This window comes from Nomascus leucogenys, chromosome 15 (genome assembly GCF_006542625.1).
Source record: "Nomascus leucogenys isolate Asia chromosome 15, Asia_NLE_v1, whole genome shotgun sequence".
Lineage (NCBI taxonomy): Eukaryota > Metazoa > Chordata > Mammalia > Primates > Hylobatidae > Nomascus > Nomascus leucogenys.
The window spans coordinates 78,460,950-78,487,195 of record NC_044395.1 but is presented as its reverse complement, the minus strand read 5'-3'; the positions used below and the strand labels follow the sequence as shown (position 1 = coordinate 78,487,195).

The following is a 26,246-nucleotide window of genomic DNA, read 5'->3' as shown; positions in this document are numbered from 1 at the left end:
GGGAGGGAGGGCTTTGATTTGCATGATTTCCTAGTCCCAGAGGGAGCATTGGGTGCCCAGGAAATTGACAAGGAGAAGGAATTGCAAGGGGAGTCTCTGAGAATCACCCAGGCTAGTTCCTCCCACTCTGAGCCTCAGTTTCTTTGTCTGTCACATGGTGATAAAAACTTGGGGCTGAGAGTTCTGATAACTGTGATTCTGAGCAGGACAAGACATTGAGCTGAGGCCTGAGAATGCCACCCACAGCCTGAAGCCCTCCCTGCCCCACTACTGGGCTGCACCTACTGCATTGCCGGAGCTGGGTCCTCCAGCCTTGCAAGGGCCGCCCTGCCTGGGCACACGCCCGGGCATACTCCGCCAGTGCCCGGCACCAGGTGGCTACATCGCCCATTGATCTGTGCAGAGAAACCAAGGGTCACCCTGGAACAAAACCCAAAATGCCACCAGCCCACCAGCATTCCGTAGAGACTGCCAGGGCTTCAGGGCACCTCTCCTGTCCACCCAGCTGGGAAAGGCTGCCCAGGAAGGCATCTAGGTGAACAGATCCCTAGACTTGAGCTACAAATCCTGGATTCTAGTCCCAGCATTGCCACTAACTTGTTATGTGACCCTAATGGGGTCCGGCCCCATTTCCAAGCCTCAGTTGGATGGGGCAGCTCTGTCCCACCTAGGCAGATAAGAATTTCAGAGCCTTGGGAAGCAGATCTGGCAGTGCCTGGGATCACCCAGCTTGGTGGCCCATATGCTGAGCACTCACCCCAGTACTAGAGGGTTCCCCATAGCCCACACCACCCCTACTCACTGGCAGAGATCACTGGTACAACTGGCTGTGAAGGGCAGAGGACTGACGTAGGCATGGCAGGCGTCAAAGGGGGGCCGCAGTAGAGCCTCACACTGCTCGTACACACCCTAGAGCAAGGGACCAGGAACCAGGGCTGGGGGCTGGCAAAGCCACACACAGCCCCACACAGAACCCCAACTTGAGCTCGAGGGAAAGGGAGAGGAAGGTAGAGAAGAGAGGGATGGGGCCAAGGGCACCAGCCACTCTGGGGTCCCGCAGCCAGGGGCTTTCGAAGAGTTGTATAGCAAGTCAGGCTCTAGGGTAGCGGAGTTTCTCCCCAAGCTCCAGACCTGCATGGTTCCTGGGTTCTGCTGCAGGCATGGTGGGCGAGGAAGGGAGGAAGTTGTGGGCCCTGGAGGCTGGTTAGGGGCCTGCTCCTGCCAGCTGTGCACAAACTCAACCACGTCGTCAGTCAGCTTTCCTGGAGAAGGGAACTGACATCATGATGGGGCAGCGATGGGGTTGGGTGGATGGGAGGGACAGAAGGCTCTGAGGGAAAGCGGATCCCAAGGGATGGGTAAGGAGTTTTGAAGAATCCGGTCTGCTGAACTCCCATCCCAATCAGGGTTTCCTAGCTGAGCCATTCTCCTGAAAAAGCTGTTTGGTAGTAATAGCCAAGAATGCTCAAGAACCCATAGTAGCTCCCTATGGCTCCAAACTCAGGGGATGCAGCACAATGCACTGGAAAGAGAACTGGTGTGTGAGCCTGAACAAGTTCCTGTGTCTCTCTGAGCCTCAGTTTCCCCATATTTGCCATAGAGAACATAATCTCCCAGTGAGATTGTTGCAAGGACTACTTGAGATGATGCATGTAAAGTGTTTAGTATGGTGTAGGTGCTCAAAAGGGGTCACGACTCTTCTGGCCAGAGCCACCATGATTTGGCCCTGAACGCTTCACTCACTTCCTACCACTCCTCCATAGGTGTCTTTAGCTGGGCCAGTTCTCTTACTGGCTGTCTCTAGCCCTCTCCTCCCTGCCTACCCCATCCTCTACATTGCACGGTCAATCGCACCTGCAAAGTGTCCATTAGATCCCCACACAACCCTAGTGGGAATTCTCATCATGACTATTTTTGCAGATTAGGAACCTGAGGTTGACAGTAGTTTAAGAACATGCCCAAGGACACACATTTGTTAGGAAGGGGCCCTTGGCCTTCCACTGGGTCTTTAATACCATGACCGTGACCCCAGGGCTCTGTTCCAAGTTCCCTCCAACCCCTCCCAGCCTGACCTGTCCCCCATCCCCACCAACACCTCTCAGAGGCCACCTGTCTGTGCCTCACCAGAGCTGGTCACCAGATCATCCTGGGGGTCAGCATTGTTGTTCCCACACAGCCCATGGGTCCAGCCCAGAAGCTCTGGACTCATCTTGATGTAGACAGCTGAGGCACCATCCCAGGCCAGTGTGAAGGCTGACTGATGCCGCACGATGACATAGCCGGCAAGCCGCTGCAGACGCACGCTCCCCATTACATGAGGCAGTTGGACCCTGCAAGGCACATCCCAGAGCTTCAGGGTATCCCCAACACCTCCACTAGCCCAGTCTCTTCACCGAAGGAACAGCCAGTCCCTACCCCATGATCCAAGGCCCCCACTTCCCCTTCGCATGAATTCCCAGAATTCCCAGGTGCCTGGAAGTATACCATTAGAGATGGATACTTTTGTCTTTAGAGGTTTTTTAAAATGGCAATTTCCCGGGCAGGAATAAATCTTAGAGTGAGTGACTCCAAATTCCTTTCTCCCAGACAGGATAGAATATAAGAAAACATCTACTTTATTTTTTTGGTGGGGAGCAGGAACCAAGTGGAAACAGAAGCCAAGAGAGGAGGAAAACTGGGAGTGCAAGAAAAGATGGCGGGCTCCAGCAGCCTTGACCACTTTCCCAGTTTTCCTGGTACAGGGACCCCTAGCCAACCTGGAATTTGGCAACCTTCAACCCAGCAAAATTTCAGGAAAGGGAAACAAAAGTACTGTCTAACTAGCCACAAGACCCATTTACCAGCTCTTCATTCACAGGAGAAACGTATAGGCCATCAATTTTACACTCAGCCCCAGAACAATTGGTTGGTCACCCAGTTTCCAGATCTGAAGCAGGAGATGAGGACAGAGAGAAGTGTCATTACAGGGAGACCCCATGACAGCAACAAGAAGTGACAGTGGACAGCAAGGAAAGGAAAGAACAGTGAGGAAGAGATGCAAGAAAAATTTCACAAAGGACCACAGTCTGGGGCATTTTAGTGCAGGAGCAAGGGGTCCCCACTCCTCTGGTGGTCCCCCAGGCATCCCTGATGGCCCAGCAAGATAACTGACATTCACAATGACCCTGTGTCATCAGAAATGGAAGTGTACTCAGAATCTGCTGAGCGGAGGTAGAAACTGTGTGTGATCCATTTGGGAAGATTTTGGGAGGGAAAAGTAAGCGTGCTTATCATGATAAACTCTCAACTTGCTGGAAATCTATTTTCCTGAAAGCCTGCTGTCTGGAAATCTGCAAGATCTGAGAGTTCCAGGAAAAAAAAAAATCATTCTGCAAACCCCCCTGGCAAGAAACCCAGTGACCTGCCAGTATGCTTCCATCCAGATAGTGGAAATTGCTGTTTGTCCCCAGAAAACAATTTCCTTTGGGCTTGAGAAGAGCGGATGCTCACCCATCCACCACCACCAGTGTCAGGGATAGGACAGCTCGATGTGGAAGGTGTTAGAGTTACCTCACGCCTCCATGGGTGACCTCCTTGGCCAGATGGATCTCCTGCTCACCCGCAAAGAAGAGGCTGACAGCCCTGGAGCAGGTGTAGGGTGAAGAGCCACACTGCGGGTCATTGTGCACCTGAGTAGGGAGTTCAGAGGCCGGTTTGCAGGCCCCTGCCACAGGCCTGACCTCAATAAGCTTCGCACCTTATTGAGTCTTCACTAATGCTGATGGCTGTCCCCTGCATACCAACTGCCTTTCCTCTGTGATCTCTGTCAGTCCCCATACATCACAGAGGGGAGGCAATGGATTCACAGAGAGGTGAAGTGACTAAGGCCACACACACAGAAAACTAGGAAATCCCAGAGCTGGGATTCTAGCCCGGGTCTGGATGGCTCAGATTCCAGGGCTCTTCCCAGTCAATCATGCCATCTCCGTATTTCTGAACTTTTCTGTTTATCCTACCCAGGAAATACCATCAGATTGAAGGCCAACAGACATACTCCACCATCTCACACTCATACAGAACACAAACACACACATCTATACATACCCCATAAATTTCTCCCATGACACTCTCAGTGCACACACTATACACACACTCCCCTTCCCGCATGCCCCTGGCAGGTACAGATTGTAGCTTTCCCCTACACCCATCGGCACACATCTCACTCCTGTGCTGCTGTCACACACACACACACACACACACACACACACACACACACATCTCCTCTGCCCCCCTTTCAGACAGAACCCAGACTTCAAAGGCCATAGACCCGAAGGACGGGGTGGGGTAGAGGGGAGAGCTTCCCAGAGCTTATCCCTGCCAAGTGTGAAAACCCTTCCCAGGAAGGCACCTTCCATCAGATTACTGTTCAATGTGATTAAGCAGGCTGGAGCCACTTCAGCTAAAAGTGGGAACTGCGAAAGCTACCCCATGGTCTAACTAAAGGGTTTTCAAGCTTTTGTGACCATGACCTACAATAAGAAATATATATAACTAAAAATTTTACAAAATAATACTTATCTCTATCATGTGTAATACACTCTTACAATATTTTCTATTTATTTGTCTCATTTTATAATGATGGCTGTGATTCGTTAAGTTGATTTTGTAACCCACGAATGTATGGCAATCCATTAGTCTAAGTAACTGTAACATATCCATCATGAAATGATAGGTCATGAAAATCTCTGCTATGTGATAGGCTGAGGCAGAGAGAGGAAAATTGGTTGCAGTTCCCCTCCCATCCAGGGCATGGCCCCTAGAGCAGGCTCATCAGTCCATGACTGAGACAGAAGGATCACAAATGGCTAGCAGAGGGGAGACACCGAACACTGGGGTATCCCCACACCCCCAAACCCTTGACCCTAACTCAGTACTGACCAAGGTGCCCTCCAACAGAGCTGGTTCTCCAAAGAGACTTTCCTCCAGGTGGAGGGGTATTGAGCTGTGACTGAAGGTGACTCCCAGTTCAGCACACAGGCTAGGCATGAAAATCAGGCCTGCATGATAGTGGCTTTCACACATGAGTTCCTATATTTCACAAACATTTACTGAGCACCAATCCAGGCACTGTCAAAGAGAAAGACATGGTCCCTGGCCTAGGAAGCTCACAGCCCAAAACCAGACCTTTGTAAGAGAAATACAATGACAGGGTCATAATGTGGAACTTTGAGTTACCCAGTGAAGAGCTCTTCAGCCAGCTCTGAAGGTCAGGAGATCCAGGATGGCTTCTTAGAGGAGGTGACTCTAAACTGAGTCATCCAGGACCTTCATCATTTCTCTGAGGCCCTATTCTCTTTCTTAGCACCCAATGATCTTTTTCCCCAGAATGTTCTCAAGTCTGCCCACACTCTCCTACTCTTCACTTGGCTAACTCCAATTTATTCCTTAAATCTCAACTTAAATGTCACTTTCTCTGGGAAGCTTTCCCAGGTCACCATCCTTCCCAATAAACAAGGTTAGGTTTACAGGACATGTTCGTTTAGCATTTGGCATTTCTCCTCCATAGCACTCAGTTGCACTTGAAATGAGTCATCTGATTTGATGTCCTTCTTCATTAGACTATAAGTTCTGTGAGGACAAAGACTATATCTGTGTTGTTGTCTACAGGGCCTCCCGCCACCCGACCTTATGCCAGAAAAGAGTACAGTATGCACTTAGTGAATACTTGATGAATGAGTGGCTCAATGAACGAATGGCCAGGGTGAGTGGGTGAGGGAGAGCTGTGGAGCCCCCAGCTCCTTCCAGCTGCAGACTGCCTGGGTGGGAGCTGGGGGGCGATGCAAGGAGGAAGGTGCCAGTCTCTTTAACTATGACAAGTAGAGCCCAGGTCAGTGCAGCCTCCAGGGCCTAGAGAAGCATTCCTGGACAGGCAAGGCAGGGGAGGCCTCACCTGGATGGAGAAGCTCTGTCCCTCGGGCTCATGGCGCCCCACCAGCGTGTAGCTGCCCTTCCCTGAGAGGTAGTAGTAGAGCCCATCAAATGTCTCCACGTGGTGCTGCCCCCATGCCCGGCAAATGCTGTCCCTCTCAGGGCCAGCATTGTACACTGAGGGAGAGAAAAGAGAACCTCTCTGTGTAGCTACAGTGGGCACCAAGCCAGAGGCTGGTGGGTTCCAGCCCTGGAAGTGCTGCTCCCTTTCCCTGCACCCAGGTCCCTTCCCAGGGGTGAGGTGGAGCCCAGACCCACCCATCTGGCAGCGCGGTCCAGTGGCATTGAAGCGTCTGCAGTCACAGAAGGCTGGGTACACACACTCGCCTCCATTGAAGCAGGAGAACAAGTCTGCATGGGAGACACAGAGTCATTGCCCCATCAAGCTGAGACTGGCAGAACCCAGGGAGGCAGCCCTCTCATGCTTCACAGGACCCAGACCCCCATGATAGGCAGCCACAGCCCCAACATTCCTCAGCAGCTAGCACAAGTTGGTGCCTCAGACCACAGCCCTGCCCCCTCCCTGGCAGGCAGGTGGGGTGGGGTTGCAGGGCATCTGCCTTCGATGTGCATCAAGTGGCCCCCAGGCCAGCCCCACCTGGGCCTTTAGTTCCTAGAGCTGTTCCTGGCTAGCAAGCAAGGCAGGTGGAACTGAGAATGGGGAGCATGTGGGGTGAGCAGGGGGACTGCCCAGAGATCTGCAGCTACTGCTCCTCCTCACTGCTCCACACACTCAGGGAAGAGGCCACGGGGATAATGAGGCGATGGAGGAGAGGCCTGTAGCAAGAACAACCGTAGACAAAGAGAAGACAAAGCAGAGCAGAGGGTGGCAAGGGAAGGAGCCACAATGTGAGAGGACAGGTGGGAGACACAGGACAGGTGAGGGACATGGGACAGGTGAGGGACATAAGGCAGGTGAGGGACACAGGACAGGTGAGGGACACAGGACAGGTGGGAGACACAGGACAGGTGGGAGACACAGGACAGGTGAGGGATACAGGACAGGTGAGGGACACAGGACAGGTGGGAGACACAGGACAGGTGAAGGACACAGGACAGGTGGGGGACACAGGACAGGTGAGGGACACGGGACAGGTGGGGGAGGTAGGAACAGACACAGGACAGGTGGGAGGAGAGACCACAGACCTAGGACAGGTGAGGGGGTCCATGGACACAGGACAGGCAGTGGGGGCTACAGAAAACACAAGATGAAGGGCAGTGCCACAGAAAGTAGAAAGAAGCCACAGAACCAGGAGGGGGAAACCAGAAGCCATGGAGGGGGAAATGACCACTAAATAACAGCACAGTCTCACTGGAGTCAGCCTGTGAGGGGGGAGTCCTGGGCCGTGGTCATAGGAACAGGAGTCTGGAAAGGACGCTCTCCTCAGGCAGGGAGGAGAATGCAGAATGGCATGGTGGCTGGGGCCGGGGCAGGTGGAAGGAGACGCCAAGCAGGAAAAAGGGGTCATGGAGGCCTGAGGGAAGACCCACCTGCCTCTGCCCTTTCAGGCCTCTGCCAGGGCTCTCCCACGCACAACCCATGGGCCACAGTGAAGGTGCCACTTACAGGATGGTGCACACTTGGCCCGATGGAGACGCCTTTCCCAGGAAGACATGGCCACAGAGTCTGGGGCTTCAGTCTGCTTGTGAAGACAGAAGGAAGAGAACACATCAAGGGCTGACCTCAGGACGGGTTCCCGGGCAGGCTTCCTGGTGGCCACAGCCCTCCTAGGTCATCTCCTAGAGGGAGGACCTCCTGCTCCTCAGTGCCCCAGCCACTCCTCCTCGCCTGGACCCCTCGAGAGGCAGAGGAGAATGTTTAGGCCTGCCCTGGGCTCAGAGGAGCAAAGGCCTAACTCTTACCTTCCCAAGTGGCATCTCTGTGGCAGACCATGAGGCCCATGGCCGGAACACACCCCCTCCCCTCCATGCCCAATACCTGCCAGCCTCCTCTTCTTCCCTTTCTCCCATCAAACCCTCGTGTCCTCCACAGCCTTACACACAGTCCCCTTGTCTGGATAACGAGCATGAGGCAGAGCTAAGGAAAAAAGGCAGCCCCTCACGCCAGGTCAGGGGAACATCTCACCCCCACAGCCACCCCCACCCCAACCTTCCTTTGGGACTTTTCCAAGAACAGGGAAACCAGCAGCCCACAGATCAACACCCACTGTCCTCACAACTCAGCTCCCAGTCAGGACTCCTGCCCTGATACCTCAGGTCTAAGGAGGAGACAGGCCAAGAAACCCTATTTTCCAGACAGAACGCCCACAGCATGGTCTCTCCAGACATAAACTGCCTGAAATCAGGACTGTCTAACAACAGGGGTGTTCAGTCACCACAGGACTAGATGACTTAGACACCGGCCCTCTCAGAACTCCAGTCCGAGACGTCTAATGTCACCTGGTACCGGCATCCTGGGCACAGCTGGCTCCTCCTCCCTTAGAGGTTCAGCCTCCTCATTTGTACAACATCCCCAGAACGCTGTCCAAGCATTGTGCTGGGTGCAGTGAACAGGGCAGAGTCCCTGCCCTCGTGGAGCTTATGTGCTTGTTCATAGGGCCAACAAACCACAAATCGCACTGTGGGTATTTACCTCACATGTCATCCTCCCTCGTTGTCATCCAGCAAAGGACTTGAACATAGGAAATATTCAGGCCCTTGGTCCCTGGAGCCAACCCCAGCTCTTGGCCCTGCCCTGGCAGGCACAGCCTGGCCACCTCGTCCTGACACTCACACCTTTCATCTTCATGGTCTTCCTAACATCTTAGCCAGATTTTGGTGTCCTCGACTACTTTGGCCCCTGGTTCCTGGGTTCTCCCTAGCAATCCTTACCCAGCCGACCCAGACCCAGCCCCAGGAGTCAGGTTTCCCACCCAGGTGATAATCTATCTTATGGGGCCCTCAGAGACCACAGGAAATAGGAGAGGGCAGGGTCACAGGAAACAACCCGCGCCCTGTAGCCACCAGAGAGCTGTAATTAAACTCAGTCTTCGTGTCTTCACTCTTCACTCCCACTTCAGATGTGGCCTCGGAGATAAATGAGTCATGAGGATGAGACAATCCGCGATGCAAAGACTCAAAGCAATTTTCTAAAGGATTCCTTAAATCCTGTCCAAATGATTAGTCTTCAGGGGCTAATCAATCAGATGCTGTTAATCACTTTTATGCCATAAACCCCTTAGATAATCTAGTGACCCTATGTGGATACCTTCTCAGAATAATATTTTTAAAAACACAAAATAAAGGATAAGGTTACAAAGGAAATCACTTATATCGCAATATCATTTTATGAAAATATTTTATAAAAATGTGTAATTTAGTAATATTTGTGCTTCTTTAATAACTCATTAAATAAAAGACCTAGCAGTGGGCCTTATCACTGCCAAAATTTTGAAGTAGTGATGAACATAAATGATATCTTGAGACAGAAACATTTATAAGTGGTAGGAAAATATCTGTGATGTCTATTGGTGACAGTCAAAAACACTGCAAATCCTCTTGTGGTTGGTAGACTATAATAATAATTGAAAGGGATGCGAATTTTAGTTGGATTGAGGTTTCTGTAAATAACAATGTGGTTTTATTTTCCCCCATCCAAGTTCATGGACCCCTGTCTACCACAGTTCTCTAGAAAATGGTTGAGCTCCATAGAAGTGGGACAGCATTGAAATGAAGATTGGTTACCTACTAGTCTGGGGCCCACCCCCACTTCATGAAGAGGGCATTCCAAACAGGAGCCCTTGAAGTATCCCTGGTACATGGGCCTCAGTCCCCCACCCCCCAACTCCTGTCACCTTAGAGGGAGGCCATTCTAATTCCTTGTTGCTCTAAGGAGCAGTGTGAGAAACCTCCCCGGGTTGCCTGGTCCACTCACTTACAACCCTTCCCCAAGGAAAAGGGGGGATGCCTACCCCGGAAACCAGCACGGGAGGATACCCACAGGGAAATGAAGTGTTTGGAGAAGGGTCATCTCCCCCACTAAATCATGGGGATTCCTGAAGTCCTGTGTGCACGGCCTGGCTTTGCCAGGAGACTTTGCTCCACCTGCTCATTGCAGGGGCCCCCGCAAGTCATCCACCCACCTCAATTTCCCTACCTACAAAAAAATGACTCCATTACCTTCCAACTCAAACAGTATTTGACTGTGATCCTAAATCTTAGGGCCTGGAAGAGTGGGCAAAGAAGAAGTAAAAGACTCAGGAAATCCATATCAGAGAAGAAGCATGCCCACACCATCCCCCCTCACTCCACCTTGGGGTCTTCATGTCTATTTCCAAAGGGCAGGAGTTGGGACTCACTGCTGTTATAAACAATTCTCCCCAACCTGCCGGCTCAGGGGCTCCCCAGAGCTGACTGCTGGGGCTGGGGCACTTGAGCTGAGGCTTAGCTGCTTTGGGGGACCTAGCTGCAGGTGGGTGGAATTTATAGTTCATCTGTAGTTATAGAAAGAGGGAGACAAATGCGGGCCAGGATTAGAAAGTAGACCTGAGTCACCTGATCCAGAGACCAAAGAAGTTTGGCAAAGGGAGAAAACAAAACTGCCGCCTCTCCACAAACACAGAGGACCCTGGGAAGATGGACAATGGAATGGTCAAGACTCAAAGGATAGAGGCCAGGCTCAGTGGTTCATGCCTAATCCCAGCACTTTGGGAGGCTGACACAGAAGGATCACTTGAGGCCAGGAGTTCAAGACCAGCCTGGGCAACATAGTGAGACTCTGCCTCTACCAAAAAAATTGAAATTCAACCAGACATGGTGGCACACACCTATAGTCCTAGCTACTCGGGTAACTGAGGCAGGAAGATCACTTGAGCCCAGGAAGTCGAGGCTGCAGTGAACTATGATTATGCCACTGCACTCCAGCCTGTGTCACAGAGCAAGACCCCAACTCAAAAAAAAAAGGAAAAGAAAAGGCTCAAAGGATAAGAGTTCAGGACTCTGCTTCTCAACCAAACCTTCCTTGCAACTTCCACCAGGTGGCCTAGTTTTTGTCTTGCCTGCATTCCTGAGTCTCTGCTCAGAGTATGGAGAGGGGCCTCTGACAGGGTTGAGGGCCTTCGCAGGCCAGTCAGGGAAAAGAGAACTCCATTCTTCTAAACATTCCTCTTTCTACTTTTACCTGCCAGAAGGGAGAGCTCAGCTCTCTCCTGAAAGAGCCCTGGTGCCCACCTCTCCAAAAAAAAAAAAAAAAAAAAAAAAGAATGGACTACAGACCCCCAGGAGATTAAAAAGAATAGAAGGGTTTTATGAACTTGCACACCTCAGACACATACCAGGAACCTGCTTGTTCCCTTCTGAACAACTCCAGAGACCCCTTCTGTAACTTACAGAGCTCCCTGCCAGCCTCAGATCCAGATAGACATGAGCTCCTGCTCAATGAAGCCCCCTCCCCAGACCCCCCTTACCTGGCCTCCCACCACTGTAACCGTGTCCCCCATGGCAAGGGTCGCCTCCTGGTGGCTGCTGCTGGAGGAAAAACGAGTCTGGCATGGATGGGGGGCTACGATGGGTTATGCCTCCCCGCAGTCCCCTGGCCTATCCCACCCTAAGTGCTAAAGCCCTGGGGTCACCAATGCCAGAAATACGGATGGGAGCTGTGGGTGGGGCCGCCACAGCTCACACCTACTCACCTGGGTTCCCCAGCTGGCTCTGGCTGCGGCTCTGCACTGCCCCACAGAGCAGGTGCTGCAGCTGGGGAGGGGGATTATTCTCCACTCAAATTGTGCTTCTCTTTATTGGGGCCTCCCACCACCTGGCCCCCACTGCTAGAAAGCCTCTCCCATGCCACTGAGCATTCCCCCATTCTCCCTCCCTGCAGCCTTCTCAAATCCTTTCTCTCCGTTCCTGATGACCCTTCTCCAGCCAGGATCTCCCTCTTTCCTCTCAGTCTTTGGCCCCCAGCTCTCTCTAGTTCCCCACCTCGGGTCTCTTCCACCCAGCCTAGCTTTGGACTCTTTCCCCTGCGGTCATAGGCCTGCCTCTGTTGGCTTCGCCGTCCCTCCTCCACTGACTGCTCCTCCTGGGTGTCCCTCTGCTCTGCCTCAAACCTCTCTCTCCTCCCTCTCTCCAACCTGTGCCGGCCATTCCTCATTCCTTTAACGTTTCTCATTCCTCGAGCCCCTGACCTCCCTGAGTCCACAACCCTCTCACCGAGGTGCTGCAACCGCAGGGACTCGGCTGCTGGCTCACCCCAGGGCAGCCAGACACAAAGCAGCCAGCAGAGCACGGACGCCGGGACTCCCATAGGGACACGAGGGGACCGGAGGACTTGAGCGCAGGGCCAGCCTCCCGAGTTGCCTCCCCAGGCTAAGGCAGGGTCACACCTCCACTCTGCAGCCGAGGTCCCTCTTGCTCTCATGCCCCAGAGCTCCCTCAGCCCCTCCTCCCAGGCTCTCAGCTCCTCCCCGAACTAGAGTGACAGGAGTACCCAGCTTATTACCATAATTTAGGCGCCTGTCCATAGCCCAGCCTCTGCTCTTCTTGGCCTGTGGCCACTCCTCCCCACGGGAGGCTGGATTCAGATTACTCAGCCCTAAATTTTCTAGGGAAGCATAGCGGCAGCCTATGCAACCTCCACCTCCTCTTACCTGGGTCCTGGAAGCCCAATACCAGAGACCCAAGATGCGGGTATGAGTCTGGTCCTATCCTCTCCTTTTACAGAGGGCCATGCTGAGGCCCTGGGACATGCCACTCAGGGGTCAGTGGTCAATAGCAGAGCCTGCAGAGTCCTAACCTATGTTCCCACCATGCCCCACCTCAGCTTCCATCTGGGTCTCCACATCCATATCCTATAACCAGTTTTGAGCACCTCTAGGGAATGGATCATGCCTTAGTCCTCAGAATGCCCAGCACCAGCTCCTGCCCTAGCTCAGGAAATGACGACTGAATAATAAAAGTGTTTCATACTCCTATGTTATTGCCACCATCAAGGCCAAACTTTGACAAAACAACTTTATATATGTGAATGAGGTCCACTGTCTGCCCAGGAAGAATTTTAAAATGGTGAAAACATGGGACTGCGCACCTGGGGAATCTGTACATCATTCACTTCGTCATCACTTAGGGAACACCAACTAGATGCCAGGCCTTACATAGGATGATGATGGTGGTGGCGGTGGTGGTCGTGGTGGTATTGGCCCCAGTAGACTCCTAGGCAAGGGAAGAGATTTGAGATGCATTCCTTCATTCATTCACTCAACAAATTTGTTTGGCATTGATTCCATGCCATGCACTGTTCTAGGCCTATAGTGGTAAATAAAGCAAACATAGCTATCTTCACACAGGAGGAAGCTGGGGGCACAGATAGGAAGATGAAGAGGAAAGAGCTAAGGATGGAGCCTTAAGGAACACTGGTTAAGGAACAGGCAAAGGCTGATTGTCTCCAAGGAAGCTTGAAACAAAAATTCATGAGAGAGGAGAACCAGGTCTCAATGCTATTCTCCAAACAAAGCAGTGGGAATTTTAAGGTGGAGGGAGTCTGTGGGCATAATGGCCAATGTAAAATAAGGATTGGGGTGGCAGGTGAACAGCATTCCCCTGGGTAAGGACATTCACTCACCTCTGCCAGGATTCTAAATACAAAATAAACAGCCATATGACATTCTTTTCCAATGTAGAGAATCAATGAAGTAAGTCAGAGGGGAATGCATTTTGTGTGGCCTTTTCTGGACCATTCAAAAATCCCACAAGTCTTTCCATTTTATCACTGACTTAATAGTTAATACTAAGGTGAGAAAACAGATCATATTTTAAGGTTCTTCTCCAAGAGGGATTTACATCTTAAACTAGGCAATAATTTAGCCCAAACAAAAATAGAGTGCTTGTAAAACTTCAGCTATTGGGGAGAGGGATGCGAAGGGGTGTTTAGGTGCCCCAAAGTTATAATTGTAAGTGGTTACCTGATGTAAGCTGCTGTCCATCTCCTTGCCCGTGCCCCTGCCCTTGACAGGGCGCAAAGGGCTCAGGTGCCTCCCTGGGTTAAGTTCAGGCACAAGCCCCATACTTAGCCTCTGATTTACACGTTTTTATCACCCCTCTCCTAGCCCCTCTTTCCTTTCGTTCCTTTCCAGGCCTGGTTCATCATTGTCTTTGCACCCAGCACTAGACCTAGGAGTTAAGCAAATGTTGACCAAATTGAATTAAATGAACCAGAGGGTCTGGGCCCTGGGTGAAGGTCAGCCATAGATCAAAATATCACTGCCAGGATATGTGAGTGTGTTGGGTTTGGGTTTTGTTTTGTTTTGTTTTGATGGATGTGGAGGTGTTAGGGAAGGTGGGAGGGGAAATCAGTTGAGGGGGCCACTCACACACACACTGGTTCAGACCCCTGCGGCCCACAGTAAAACCCAGCCCTGCCCCCAAGGAATTCACAGAACAAGGATTGATTTCTCCCTGGTGGAAAAGTGCAGGAGGAAGCCAGGACAGAAGGTACGCTGAAGGTGAGGGCGTAGCAACAGCTGACAGTCCAGGAGGGTCATGAACCTCGACAAGGGCATCCAGAGAAAACGGACTAGATTGCCCCGCCCCCTGCCCACCCGTGTGACTAGTTTCCGGATCTCTCTATTCCGGTCCCCACAAAAAAGTCCCAAACCTCCTCCCTACGTCTCCACGATCTTCTTCCTCAAATGCATGTGTTCAGGTACCATTTCAAGAGAAATACCAGCTTGAAGCCCAGCTACTGCCACCTCAGGCCCATAAGCACACTGGGGCCCATTTGCTCCCAGGCTTCAGTAGGAGGCAACGATTCAGCACCGGCTACTCCAGCCTCGCAGCGGCCCCGCCCCACAGAGGCCTGGCCCCGCCCCTCCGCGCTCAGGCCCCGCCCCCAGCTCCGAGCGCGGCTGGCCGGGTCGCGGTCGCAGCTCCTTCCAGCTCCTGGCAGCCGGGTACCCGAAGAAACGGGTCGTGCAACGACGCAGCTGGACCTGGCCCAGCCATGGACCGAAAAGTGGCCCGAGAATTCCGGCATAAGGTCAGAGCTGAGGGGCGCCCCAGGCTTCTGAGACTCCGAAGTCCTGGGCGGGGTGGGTAGGAGGTGGACACCCCGGCACTGCCCCTCCCTTTTCCGGCCCCACCTGATGGCTCTGGGTGGGCTGGGACACCCGAGGGTCTTTTGGCTGGCAGCAGGGATCCCCAATAAAGTGAGGGAGGGAACGCGGGGACTCCGGGCTCAGGGACTGCTAAACGGATCGATCTTCTGCCAATCTTTCTCCCTTTGCCTTCCAGGGGCGGGGACGTCTCTGGGGTTTGAATTCCTTCCAGTCTTGGCCGCTTTTCTGAGGTGCCCCCTTTGTGGGCAAGTCCCTCTCCTTCCTAGTGCCCCCAGCTCAGGGCTGTTGAGGCATGTGGAGAGAGTCTGGGGCAGTATCTGAGAGGTGAGGGTTGGGATAAGGGAAACTAGACGTCTCTCTAGTTTCTGCCTTTTGACCTCAGAACATGAGTTAGAAGCATTTCAGCTCTGCCTGCCTAAGGGCGTTTCTTGGGGCCTGAGAAGTAGCTGAGGAGCTGGTGCTGACCCGGGTGCGGTGGGGAGGAAGGGAGGAGGTACTGAGGGCGTGGGAGCTGGGCTCTGGCCGGACAGATCCTTCAGGCAGAGCCGGGTCCATCCTGGTGTGTCCCAGTGAGGGGCCTCACTGGTGGTCTGGGATCCTCAAGTACCATCTCTGGAAGCCCCCGGGTTTCACACAGGGCATTTTCAGAACGATTCACAAAGCTATGCAGAATCTGCTGAGGCCCTGAGACCAGAGAGGGCCATCAAAGAGATCCAGCTGACCTCCCCACCAGGCCTTAGGATGCCTCTGAGTCTGGGGATGAAGCCAGGGGTATCTGGAGCTCCCCACAGGCCCACCCTGAGGGGCAGGTAACTATTAATAACTGTGTGACCCAAGGCTCTCCCAAAGACCCCAGGGGCAGTGTTTAGACCAAGCCAAACCTCTTCCTGGTCTGAGGGCTGAGCTCAGGTAGGGCAGGTCACGATGCTTAACTCCTTCCTTCCCATAAAGAGGCCCATAGGGACCCAAGGAGCCAGCCAGTGTAGGGGCCACAGGGGCTTGGGGCCAAGGGCCCGGGGTCAATTATTCATTTAATAAGCATGTTTTGAGCATCCTCTCAGCCATACCCAGTCTGTGCCCTCAAATTGCTGGTGGTGTAGGTGGGAGGCAGACCCTACCCTGGTAATTACCCGTGTCTGGGTGCTGCGTGTTGGGGCCAAGGTTTTGTAGGGGCACAAAGGGAGAGCTGAAACTGGCAGAAGCCTCCTGAAAACAAGGTCTTGGGCATCCCTGGTCCTGCTCCCAGGGGTAGGTGATAGCTGGAAGTTCAGTAGGAATTTAGGGGCTGGTGAATACCAAGGGGAGCTTGAGACAGAATTCACTGGTACATCCTGTTGCAAAGAGACATGTCGGAAGAAATTTCAGCCGCTAAAGACATTTTGTGAGGGTAGATTTCAGGCAACCCAGTTTGAAGGAGCTCAACCTTCCGTCCCCCAACCCAAGACTCAGGGTTGAATTTCACTTTCCTGCCCCTGGCCTGAAATAACATCAGGTCTTCTGCCTTCACTCTGTGGGGTACCTACTCTGTCTCTTTTGTGAGAATCATCTGAGGGTCCCTGGTGTCTGATGCAGACCCTGGGTTTGCCCTGTTCTTCTTTGCCAGGTCCCACAAGCTCCAAAGGGCCTCAGACCTCCACGTTTCCTCTGCCCTACTCTTCCTCATCACAACAGTCATTACTTATTAATATCCCTGTGTGCAGGCAGGGCAGGCGCCATGTGCTGGGCAAGGCCCAGTCTGGACTTTGTGCCCTGCTACCTTGGAGACAGCCACAGCCTTCCCCTCCCAGATTGGGGATCATCCAGGAACTGGGGAGAGAGGATGAAGCAGCAGAGGATAGAGAGGAGGCACACAGACATGCTGGGAGAAATTTACAGCTTGCTGTTGTTTGCTTTGTAGGGGTCCCTTCCCTAGTGTTTTGGAGGAAATAGTTTGTGGTCTAAATCCTTAGTTGTTGGAGGCAATATTTAAGGTAGTGTGTTATAATAGAAAGTGCTGTGTGACCTGGAGCAAGTTACTTAATCTCTCTGTGCCTCAGTGCTCTTATTTGTGAAAAGAGATAACAATATTTAACTAATAAGGTTATCATGAATGCTGAATGAGACCTACATGTGTGTGGGGAGCTTAAATAGACCCTGATATTTAGGGAGCCCTCAACAAATGTCCACTGTTGTTTATTATCTGGAGTTAGCAGAAGTGGGACCAAATCTTAGCCCTGTCACTGTCAGGGAGACCTCGGCCAAGCCACCCAGTCTCCCTGAGTTTTAGTTTCTTCAGCTGTGAGATGGAGTTTGTAGTACTTACCTCACAGGACAGTCAAGACTAACTAGCAGTTAAAGTACTGGCTGCCCCGGGCCCACAGTAACCACACTGTTTCCAGCTGATACCTGCAGTGTCTAGTGTGAGCCAACAGCCTCCAGGCATCGACTCCTTTTGATTTGTGAAGTTACCCCAAGGCCGCCAGGAGCACTTGCGTGCCCTTCCAGTAACTAGTAGCAACCTTGGGCCAGGATTTGGGGGAGCAGGGCTTGGTCAGAGACTGTTTTCTCCCTCAGAGAACCAGCTTTCAAAGGGAGACTGCTCCTCTGTTCGCAGCACCAGCACCTGGCAGGAACTTGGTTACTCATTTGCTTAAAAGTATTTATTGCTTCTTCAGCAATCATGCATTTATGAGCATAGCTGTGTACTCTGCCTGAGGCCAGGCATCTGACAACCGGGTGGGATGAATAAGATCAGAAAGAGCCACCACTCTCTAGGAATTTGCTAATCATTCACTCATTCACATAGGCAATAAATATTGACTGAGCTCTTAATATATGCCAGGCAGTACTCTAAGCATCGAAAAACAAAATAAAGCCCTTGCTCTCTTAGACACTACATTCTAGTGGGGAAGACGGATCGTTAAAAGGAAATCGACCAAAGTATCGTATAATGTCAGGGAGTGATAAATTCTATGAAAAAATAAACTAAGATGGGGAGAGAGAGATAGTAAGTAACAAGGTGGGCAGTCAGGAAGGCCTCTCTGAAGAGGTGATGTCTGAGCAGGGACCTAGAAGAAGTGAGGAGTTGAGCCATGGGGATACAGGTAGAAGAGCATTCCTCAAAGTGGAAGCCACAAGTGTGAAGGCCCTGAGGCAAGCACATGCCTGCCTGTATGGAACAGCAAGTAGGACAGCGTGTCCCAGAAGAATCGTGAGTGGAGAATGGTGAGAAATGGGTCAGAGGGGTGGTAGGGGCCTGGTAGGCCATGGTCAGGTTGGGATTTTCTTGTAAGTGTGAATGATTTACATTTAAAACGAATTGCTCTGGATGCTCTCCAGAGAATCCACTGAGGGGCAGGAATTGTTTTGGCTGCTCTGTAGAGAATCCACTGAGGGGCCCAAGAGTAGAAGGGGGACCTCAGTCAGGAGGCTCCTGCAGGAGCCCAGGCCAGAGGCAGGGGGCTCAGACTTGGGTGAGAATGGGTTGGATTCAGGATACATGTTAAAGGAAGAACTGATAGGCTTTGCTGATGGATTGGCTGTGAGTGTAGAAAGAGAGGCATCAAGCGTGAATCCACATTTTGGGGAGACAGAGGGGGTTGGTGGGGACAGAGCAGGAAGTGGTGGAAACCTAGCATTCCACTTTGAATGCTGTAAGTTTGAGATGCCTGCTAGACCTTCAGGTGGAGAGGTGACTGAGAAGGCTGTAGGTCTGGCCTGGAGATAAGCCTGGGTAGGTCCTTGGGGGTGTAAGTGAGACGAATGAGGTCACTCAGAGAGACAGTGCAGATGGAGAGGAGACCCAGGACAGAGCCTGGGGCACCTCAACTTTTGGAGAAGAAGGAGCAGCAAGTGAGGAAGGAGAACAACGAGAAGCAGGGCATGATTGCTGTGCCAGGCACGGGGTGAAATACTACAAACCAGTTGACATGTCAAGAGCCTCTGAAAAGATGAAGGGCAGTGTCTATATCCTTGATGGTGGTGATGCTTTCACACGTGCACGCTTATCCCCAAACTCATCAGGTTGTATACACTAAATATATACAGCATTTTACTGTCAGGCATACCTCAATAAAGTGGTTCCAGAAAAAGAAAAGAAGTCAGGTGTGGCGGCTCACACCTGAAATCCCAGCATTTTGGGAGGCTGAGGTGGGAGGATCACTTGAGCCTAGGAGTTTGAGACCAGCCTGGACAACATAGCGAGACCCCATCTCTACAAAAAATACAAAAATTAGCCAGGTGTGCACCAGTAGTTCCAGCTACTTGAGGGGCTGAGGCAGGAGAATCAATTGAGCCTGGAGGTTGAAGCTGCAGTGAGCTGTGGTCACACCACTGCACTCCAGCTTGGATAACAGAGTGAGACCTGGTCTCAAAAAAAAAAAAAAAAAGAAAGAAAAAGAAAGTAACAGAAAAGGAAACAAAAGAGAGAGAGAGAGAGAGAAAGAAAGAACGAACCCTAGACAAGAAAGAAAGAAAGCAACAGAAAAAGAAAAGAAAAGTAAAGAAAAGAAAAGAAAAGATGGATGATAAGAAAACAAGAGTCAAATAAAGCCTGGTACCATTGGGATGCACACTCTGAAGGCCTGGGAAGAAGTGTAGCTGGATCTATTCATCCCACTAACATCTACAGAGGGCCACTCGCTGCCCGCTGCTGTGGATATAGGATTTATGTCTACTTATTCTCACTTAGTTTTATGTACCAAATACAGGACTGACTACTTGCCAGGCACTGTTCTAAACTCTTCATAATTATTAACTCATTAAATTAATACTAAAAAACAATGATTAATCTCTCATAGTGATTAAATCCCATTTTAAAAAGAGATGTTTGTCCCCATTTTACAGATAACTAAACTGAGGCACAGAGAGGTGCAGACCCAGTTGGGGAAGGGGTTCTTTGGCTCCACCACCACACTCACAACCCAGGCCTGTGTCTGGGCCACACACAGGCTTGTGGGGAGACAGGAGGGTAAAGGGAGAAAGTTCAGCACAGCTTGGTGAGTCCCATGGCAGAGTTGGGGACAAAGTGCTGTTGTGTGCACAGAGAAAGATGTGGTCAGCTTTGTGGGGGAGCCTAAGGAAAGACTTGACCAAGAAGAGGCAACATTTGAAGTGAGTCTTAAAGGTAGAGGAGGAGTCCACAGAGAAGAAATACTGCTGGTACCGCCACTGCTAATGGCTAACCAGGGTGGCTGCAGGGAGCAGGTGGCTCGTCCAAGGGGGAAGCCAAGAAAGCTTTATGAAGAGGTTCTGCAGAAAAGGGCAGGATTAAATGACCCGACAAGCTGCGCCCTGGGGCCAGATGCAGGAGGCCAGCACCCCTGAAGGGGCCAGTACAGGGAAGGTTACCAGAACAGGTGAGAAGCAGGGCTGTAGAGAGGCCCAGACAGCAGCTGCAGCCTTGGGTGGAGGAACCTGCCTAACTGTGGCCCAGCAGCCAGCCCCCAGGGACTAAGAGCCTCAATTCCTGTCTCCCCATGCCTCTCGTCTCCTGCTTGTGCCTCCCGATGGCTGAACAGAGCAGAAAGCCAGAGGGGAGGGGAGCCCAGGCAAAGCCCCCTGGACAAAGGGCAGGGTGGAGAAGGCTGGAGGCATGAAAGGAAAAGATCTAGCACACATTTTGGAGACCTTGAAATGTCCCAGGCATTGTCATACGTGCTTTACATATACTCACTCATTTAATCCCCACAACAGCCCAAAGAGACTTCATCAAGTGGAACAACATACATTATTTAATATGTTCTGGCTCTCTTTCTCCCTGTTTGGCTGGGTGCACACCTAAAGTTGAATTTGCCTGAGTTAAATGTCCCATGGTTCCCCCGTGCAGCTATCCTGAAGGGCCAGTCCATATGGGGGAATACTGGGGGATGAGACTGGAGGGTACCACATGGCCAAACCCAGCTTTTGCCTCCAATACCGTAGACAAGGAGCCTGAAGATTGTGAGGGTGGAGATGCTCCCTGTGCCCTCCTCCCATACAGACCGATAGCGCAGTGCCGGAGGAACACCAGTCAGCGAATGCCCATCTAGGCAGGGCTGGCGGCAGAGGTGGGGGGAGCAGGGATGATAACAGAGATCCCCAACAGCTGTTTGTAGATGGTGAGCTCCTTTAGGGCTTCTGTACTCGATATTAAGAAGGATCTGATTAAAGGAAAGGCTTTCTAAATCTAGTCAGAGAAAGAAGACTGGTGTCTTTCCCACAGTAGGTGTTCAATAAATGTGTAATGGACAACTGCATAACAAAGGAGTTATATTTGGTAAGTGGATACCACGTGGTGGTTTGAAAAAAAGCAGAGGTTTTGGAGCCAGTAGGCGTAGGTTGGGGTCTCAGTTCTGTCGCTTCTCTGAGCCTCTATTTCCTCATCTGTAAAATGGGGATGGTAAGGTTCACCTCGGAGGGTTGTTAGGAGATTAAAGATAATACACATAAAGTTCCTCAGGCAGTGGACAGTCAGTAGAGAGAGGCTGGCTGGGATAAGTGAGCCAGACAGGAAGAGCCTCGGGCTGGGAGGCAGGTGAGGAGGCTCTGGACTCTAGAAGAGGGGACTTGGGCCTCATCTGAAATGAAGGCAGGGTTCAGATGAGAGGAGGGAAGCCGTCCATTGTGGATAGATGGAGTCGCTGGGACCTACTTTCTTGTGATGAATTGGAAGTGAACTAAGAGGAGGCAGACCCAGAATATACGTGCTGAGGACCAATGGACAGGTGGTGACCCAGGCCTGGGCCAACAGGTCAGAAAGAAGGCTCTAGACTAGAGCAAATAGAGTTCACATTTCATCAACAGATGCTACTGGGCACCCTGCACCTGTGTGCATGAAATGGTTCTGGGTTCCACAGGGAAACGAAGAACATGGAAGGAAGGGAGTAAAGGAGTATGGGAGACCTACTGCTTCGTATGTACCTGAGCACAGGGTACTGGGAGAATGGTACAAAGCACCCTAGAGCAGGGGCTCCCCAAAACTGATCCTCGGGCTAATGCTAGGCAGAATTCCAGAAGAGAGGACACTATATAATTTTTTAATATTGGAAAAGTAATTTGATTTGGACCACAGGGAAGACTACAAAGAAAAAGTAATTCAAGTGATGGTGGTATTGTTACTGCATGTTCAGGCTTTAGAGAAACTTCCATCTTTCTCAGCTTTCTTTCCTGGTACCTTTTAATGCCTGAAGAGTGAGGTGTGAGTGTGTGTTTTCACTCAGGTGTGGTCAGAGAACAAAGCACTGCTGTTCTATCTGAGTCTTTCTGAGATATTTCTGGGTGGAGAATGATCCCTCCCTTTGCAGGATTTCCTGTGTAACCAGTTTTCAAGTTTTTGATGATTTATCACCTAGATTGATATTTAAAGACCATTCTTCATAAACCAGATCTATTTTCCCTGTTAGCTGTTATGGTCTGTAGAGAATTGTTTAAATGGGCAAGTCAGACATGGCGGTGCATGGAATGTTCCGAGTAAGGACAAGGAGATTCCAGTGTGTCAGGGGAAGGATCTGTTCCGCTGCAGCTGAGTCCCACTTGGGATGTGGTGAAGGGAGCAAGGGCAGAACTGAGGACAGGGTTTGAGTGACCTAACCGGTGACAGTGGGTGGACATGAGGCTGAAGAGCTGAGCTCTGCAGCTGTCTCAGGAGACAGGTAGGATGAGACCTCTGGGAGCAGTGGTCAGTGCTGGAGGGCTGCTGACAAGGGCCAGGAGCCCGGGACCTGCAGGGACAGGCTCCTTTCCACCAAGACCATCTCCAAGTGATCTGTGCTTGGCCCAGGGAAGGGAGAAAAACAGAACCCTAGACTCTAACATTGCAAGTTACCTTACTCTTCTACCTCAATTTCCCACCTAATGCACAATAAACATGGTCTAAGGAGGACAGTTCCTCACTACTGAAATCTAATGTTACAGCAGGATACATTTCTGCAAAGAGGGATAAGAGAGAACTTCAGTCCTAAGGCCTCAGTCAATAAGAGATTCCCTCTTCCATCTTCTTTCTTGTGTCACCACCCAGGGTTATAACTAGGTTAGAAGTCTTTGGTCAGGGTGTCCTCTCTCCAGCCAAAGCAGACGTGATTTTTATGCTCCCCTTAGAAAGTAGAACACTTGGGTTCAAAGAGTCATTCAAAAGATGTCCCATTTTCTCACTCATTATAGACCAAGCCAAAAGTGTTTTCTTAACAGTGCAGAGGAGACAGATGGGGCTTAGAGATAAGAAAGGAGTTCTTGAAATTTTGGCCTAAAGGGACCTTGGGAGTTATTTTCCCCTGCCAGGCCTGAGTCACAATCAATGGTCATCGTGGCGTAGCAGAAAGAACATGGGCTTTGGAGTCAGACTTGGGTTCACATCCTAGCTCTGCTTATCAGGTGTGGGACACTGGGTGAGTTGACTTAACCTCTCTGATCCTCAGTTTCCTCAGCTGCAACATGATGTGAGAATATTGGCCCCAATGTGATAAACAAATGGAATAAAGCCCATGAAAAGCTCCTGGTGCCACCGCATGGGGCATTACGGAGGCAACATCATTTCCCTTCCCCTTCTGTTCCCATGGTTACCTCCCTCCCACCTGAACCATGTGGGCATACCAGGAGGCAGGCAGATACATTCATTCAATACTTCTTTATTGAGTGCTTACTATGTGTTAGGCATGAGGAATTTAGAACAAAATAGACCTCATCTTTCCCCTCATGGGATTTTTCTGTCCAGCGAAGGAGACAGAGAAAACAATTCACAGAGAAAACAAACCTTAAATTACAAATTGTAATTGATCTGTGAAGGAATTGAAACATCTCCGGGGTGCAGGAGTGGGTTCTATCTGGGTAGGTGAGTGGGGAAGACCTCTCTGGAAAGGAGGCAGCCAGGCAGGGAAGTGGGGGAAGCAATCCAAGCAGAGGGAACAAGCATACGCCAAGGCCCTGAGGCTGGAGAGCATTCGGGCTGTGGGAAGAACTGAAAGGAGGCCTTTGTAGCCAGGAAGACTGGTGGGAGAGGAGATTGGGCTTTTATAAGTCAAAGTAAGGAGTTTGGATTTCAGTTTGGTTTGGGGTACAAGAAACTACTGAGCAAGCAAGTGACATATCTAATTTATAAAGATATTTCTCGCCCCTGCTGCTAGGAGAGTTCATACTCCTCCATCACAGCCCAGTGTGGGCAGCCCAGGCCTGTCTCAGGGAGGCACCCCGCCCCACAGGCCTGAGCAGAGTGGGTGAGAGAATCCAGGCTATGTAGAGAGATGAGCTTTCAGAGGTGGTGGATACAAGAGGCCAGCCTCCCACCCTAAGATTTAGTACCACCCACTCAAGCAGATGCTTCCATCTCCTGTCATCTGGGAGCTCCTTTTTTTTTTTTTTTTTTTTTTGAGATGGAGTCTCACTCTGTCACCCAGCCTAGAGTGCAGTGGTGCAATCTTGGCTCACTGCAACCTCTGCCTCCAGAGTTCAAGTGATTCTCCTGCCTCAGCCTCCTAAGTAGGTGGGATTACAGGGGCACACCACCATGCCCAGCTAATTTTTGTATTTTAATAGAGACAGGGTTTTGCCATGTTAGCCAGGCTGGTCTCAAACTCTTGATCTCAGGTGATCTGCCCACCTTGGCCTCCCAAAGTGGCATGAGCCACCGCACCCAGCCCTAGCTGGGAACTCCTTGCACTGAGGTAGGGAGAAAGCAAGGGTGCCCTTTTGGAGCAGGTGGGCTGAACTTCTGTAGCAACTAAAGCCCAAGCTATGAGTCAAGCCTCCCAAGTTATTCTCACCTTTAATGAAATGCTCAGTCTGATTTTATAGGGAAGGAGGTACTGCCAGATCCAAGCCAGAAGTCTGCATTCTGTACCCCCTGCTCAGGCCAGAAATCGCAAGGGCTGGGCCCAGCATGTCCCCTCTGTGGTGGGACAGACAGACTGCCCCGATCTTCCAGAACGCTTGGGATACCCACAGAAAGAGGTAACGCTGCTCTGGCCCTCTTCTGAGGACCAGTCAGTGGAGAACATGCAGCTTCCAGCCGCGGCCTCTCTATGAAGGGCTGAGGCCCTGGGCCGGGAGGCTGGAGGAGAGAGGGACCCAGTGACCCCTCAAGCTTCCACCTTGCTCTGTTACCCGTTCTTGGGCTGAAGAGAGACCCAAAGATACAGTGTAGAGATTCACACTGAGGTAACTCAGGGAGTGGAATTCAGGGCCTCCCACTGGGATTGAGGTGCTAATGACACAACTCCTGAACCCGACCTTAGAGTCCCAGCCATTGACGTCAACAAAATTGAAATGATGTAACCTGACTCTCCCCCTGCGGGGCTTGTGCAGGGGCCTGGGGAGGGGGAAGGAGTGGCCATGAAACTGACTAGTGGACAGAACTCAGGGCAACCCAGCTAAGGTCAGGACAAGACAGAGTGAAGGTCCCCTGGCACTGATGTTACAGAAGAATTCGGTGGTAAGAGGCTTCTGGCGAGTGGCATGTGCTATCTGAGAGAGTGGCCCAAATCCTTCCTGAAAGCATTTATCCGGCACTACAGCCACCATCAGGTAAGACGGTGGGCTTCTTCTGGCCATGGATGACACAGCCATGGGGGTGAGCAGCAGCACTGCCATGGCAGCGTGTCGCTGTCACATGGGGATTCACATATGTACATATGTGTGTGCATCCCCGTGTGTGCACATATTGCCCCACCTGAGGATGAGGGGTGCCTGGCCACATCTGGAGGGGCAGCAGTACTCCTGTGGCCACGTTGGGGTGGTCTGCATAGGTCTGATGCATTGGGGTCAGAGGGGCAGACTGGCCTGTGGCTTCTCTTCTCTCCTCACAACTCCAGCCCTGAAAAGCTGCTGGGGAGGCCCTTGGGGATGACATCTCCTCCCTGGGGTCTGCTATGGGGGGTGCTGAGCCTGGAGCTGTGATTCTGCTATTGGATTTTCCAGGTGGATTTTCTGATTGAAAATGATGCAGAGAAGGACTATCTCTATGATGTGCTGCGAATGTACCACCAGTAAGTGTGCTGGGTCCAGTTCTTGTGGACCACTCGGGTTCCTTTGTCTTCAGGGAGCCCTGGGATGGGTTGTTCTGAGACAAAGGAGCTCAGAGGGTGGATGCTCACTGCTCCTGGAAATCAAATGGACATACCATTCACTCATTTCAGCAACTATTTACACAAGTACTTTGTACTTGGCTTTGTACTAGGGGCTGGGGTATAGTTGTGAGCCAGACAGATTGGTCTCTGTTCTCAGGTTGCTCACAGTCTGATGGAGGAGGCTGTCTAGTAGCCAGATAGATTCAATAGAGCA

At 51.4% G+C, this 26,246-nt stretch overlaps 2 protein-coding genes across 4 annotated transcripts in view; one reads left to right on the top strand and one right to left on the bottom strand.

The window, feature by feature from the left end:
• OTOG (otogelin) overlaps positions 1-12,211 on the bottom strand; it is a 98,897-nt gene extending 86,686 nt beyond the window's left edge. Inside the window, exons 1-11 of one of the 2 annotated variants that reach the window (XM_030829331.1) lie at positions 12,118-12,211; positions 11,598-11,658; positions 11,373-11,433; positions 7,535-7,610; positions 6,226-6,318; positions 5,930-6,084; positions 3,550-3,668; positions 2,125-2,330; positions 1,132-1,262; positions 803-909; positions 286-395 (exon numbers count right to left, since the gene is read on the bottom strand). In XM_030829331.1, coding sequence (XP_030685191.1) covers positions 286-395; positions 803-909; positions 1,132-1,262; positions 2,125-2,330; positions 3,550-3,668; positions 5,930-6,084; positions 6,226-6,318; positions 7,535-7,610; positions 11,373-11,433; positions 11,598-11,658; positions 12,118-12,211 — 1,213 coding nt within the window. Of the gene's footprint in view, positions 1-285; positions 396-802; positions 910-1,131; positions 1,263-2,124; positions 2,331-3,549; positions 3,669-5,929; positions 6,085-6,225; positions 6,319-7,534; positions 7,611-11,372; positions 11,461-11,597; positions 11,659-12,047 lie in introns of both variants that reach the window. The other variant, XM_030829330.1, reaches the window with a different exon arrangement.
• A 2,588-nt stretch (positions 12,212-14,799) lies between these two features.
• USH1C (USH1 protein network component harmonin) overlaps positions 14,800-26,246 on the top strand; it is a 50,449-nt gene continuing 39,002 nt past the window's right edge. For both annotated transcript variants that reach the window (XM_030829531.1, XM_030829532.1), the window contains exons 1-2: positions 14,800-14,938; positions 25,884-25,951. In XM_030829531.1, coding sequence (XP_030685391.1) covers positions 14,903-14,938; positions 25,884-25,951 — 104 coding nt within the window. In that variant the 5' untranslated portion in view covers positions 14,800-14,902. The remainder of the gene's footprint in view (positions 14,939-25,883; positions 25,952-26,246) is intronic.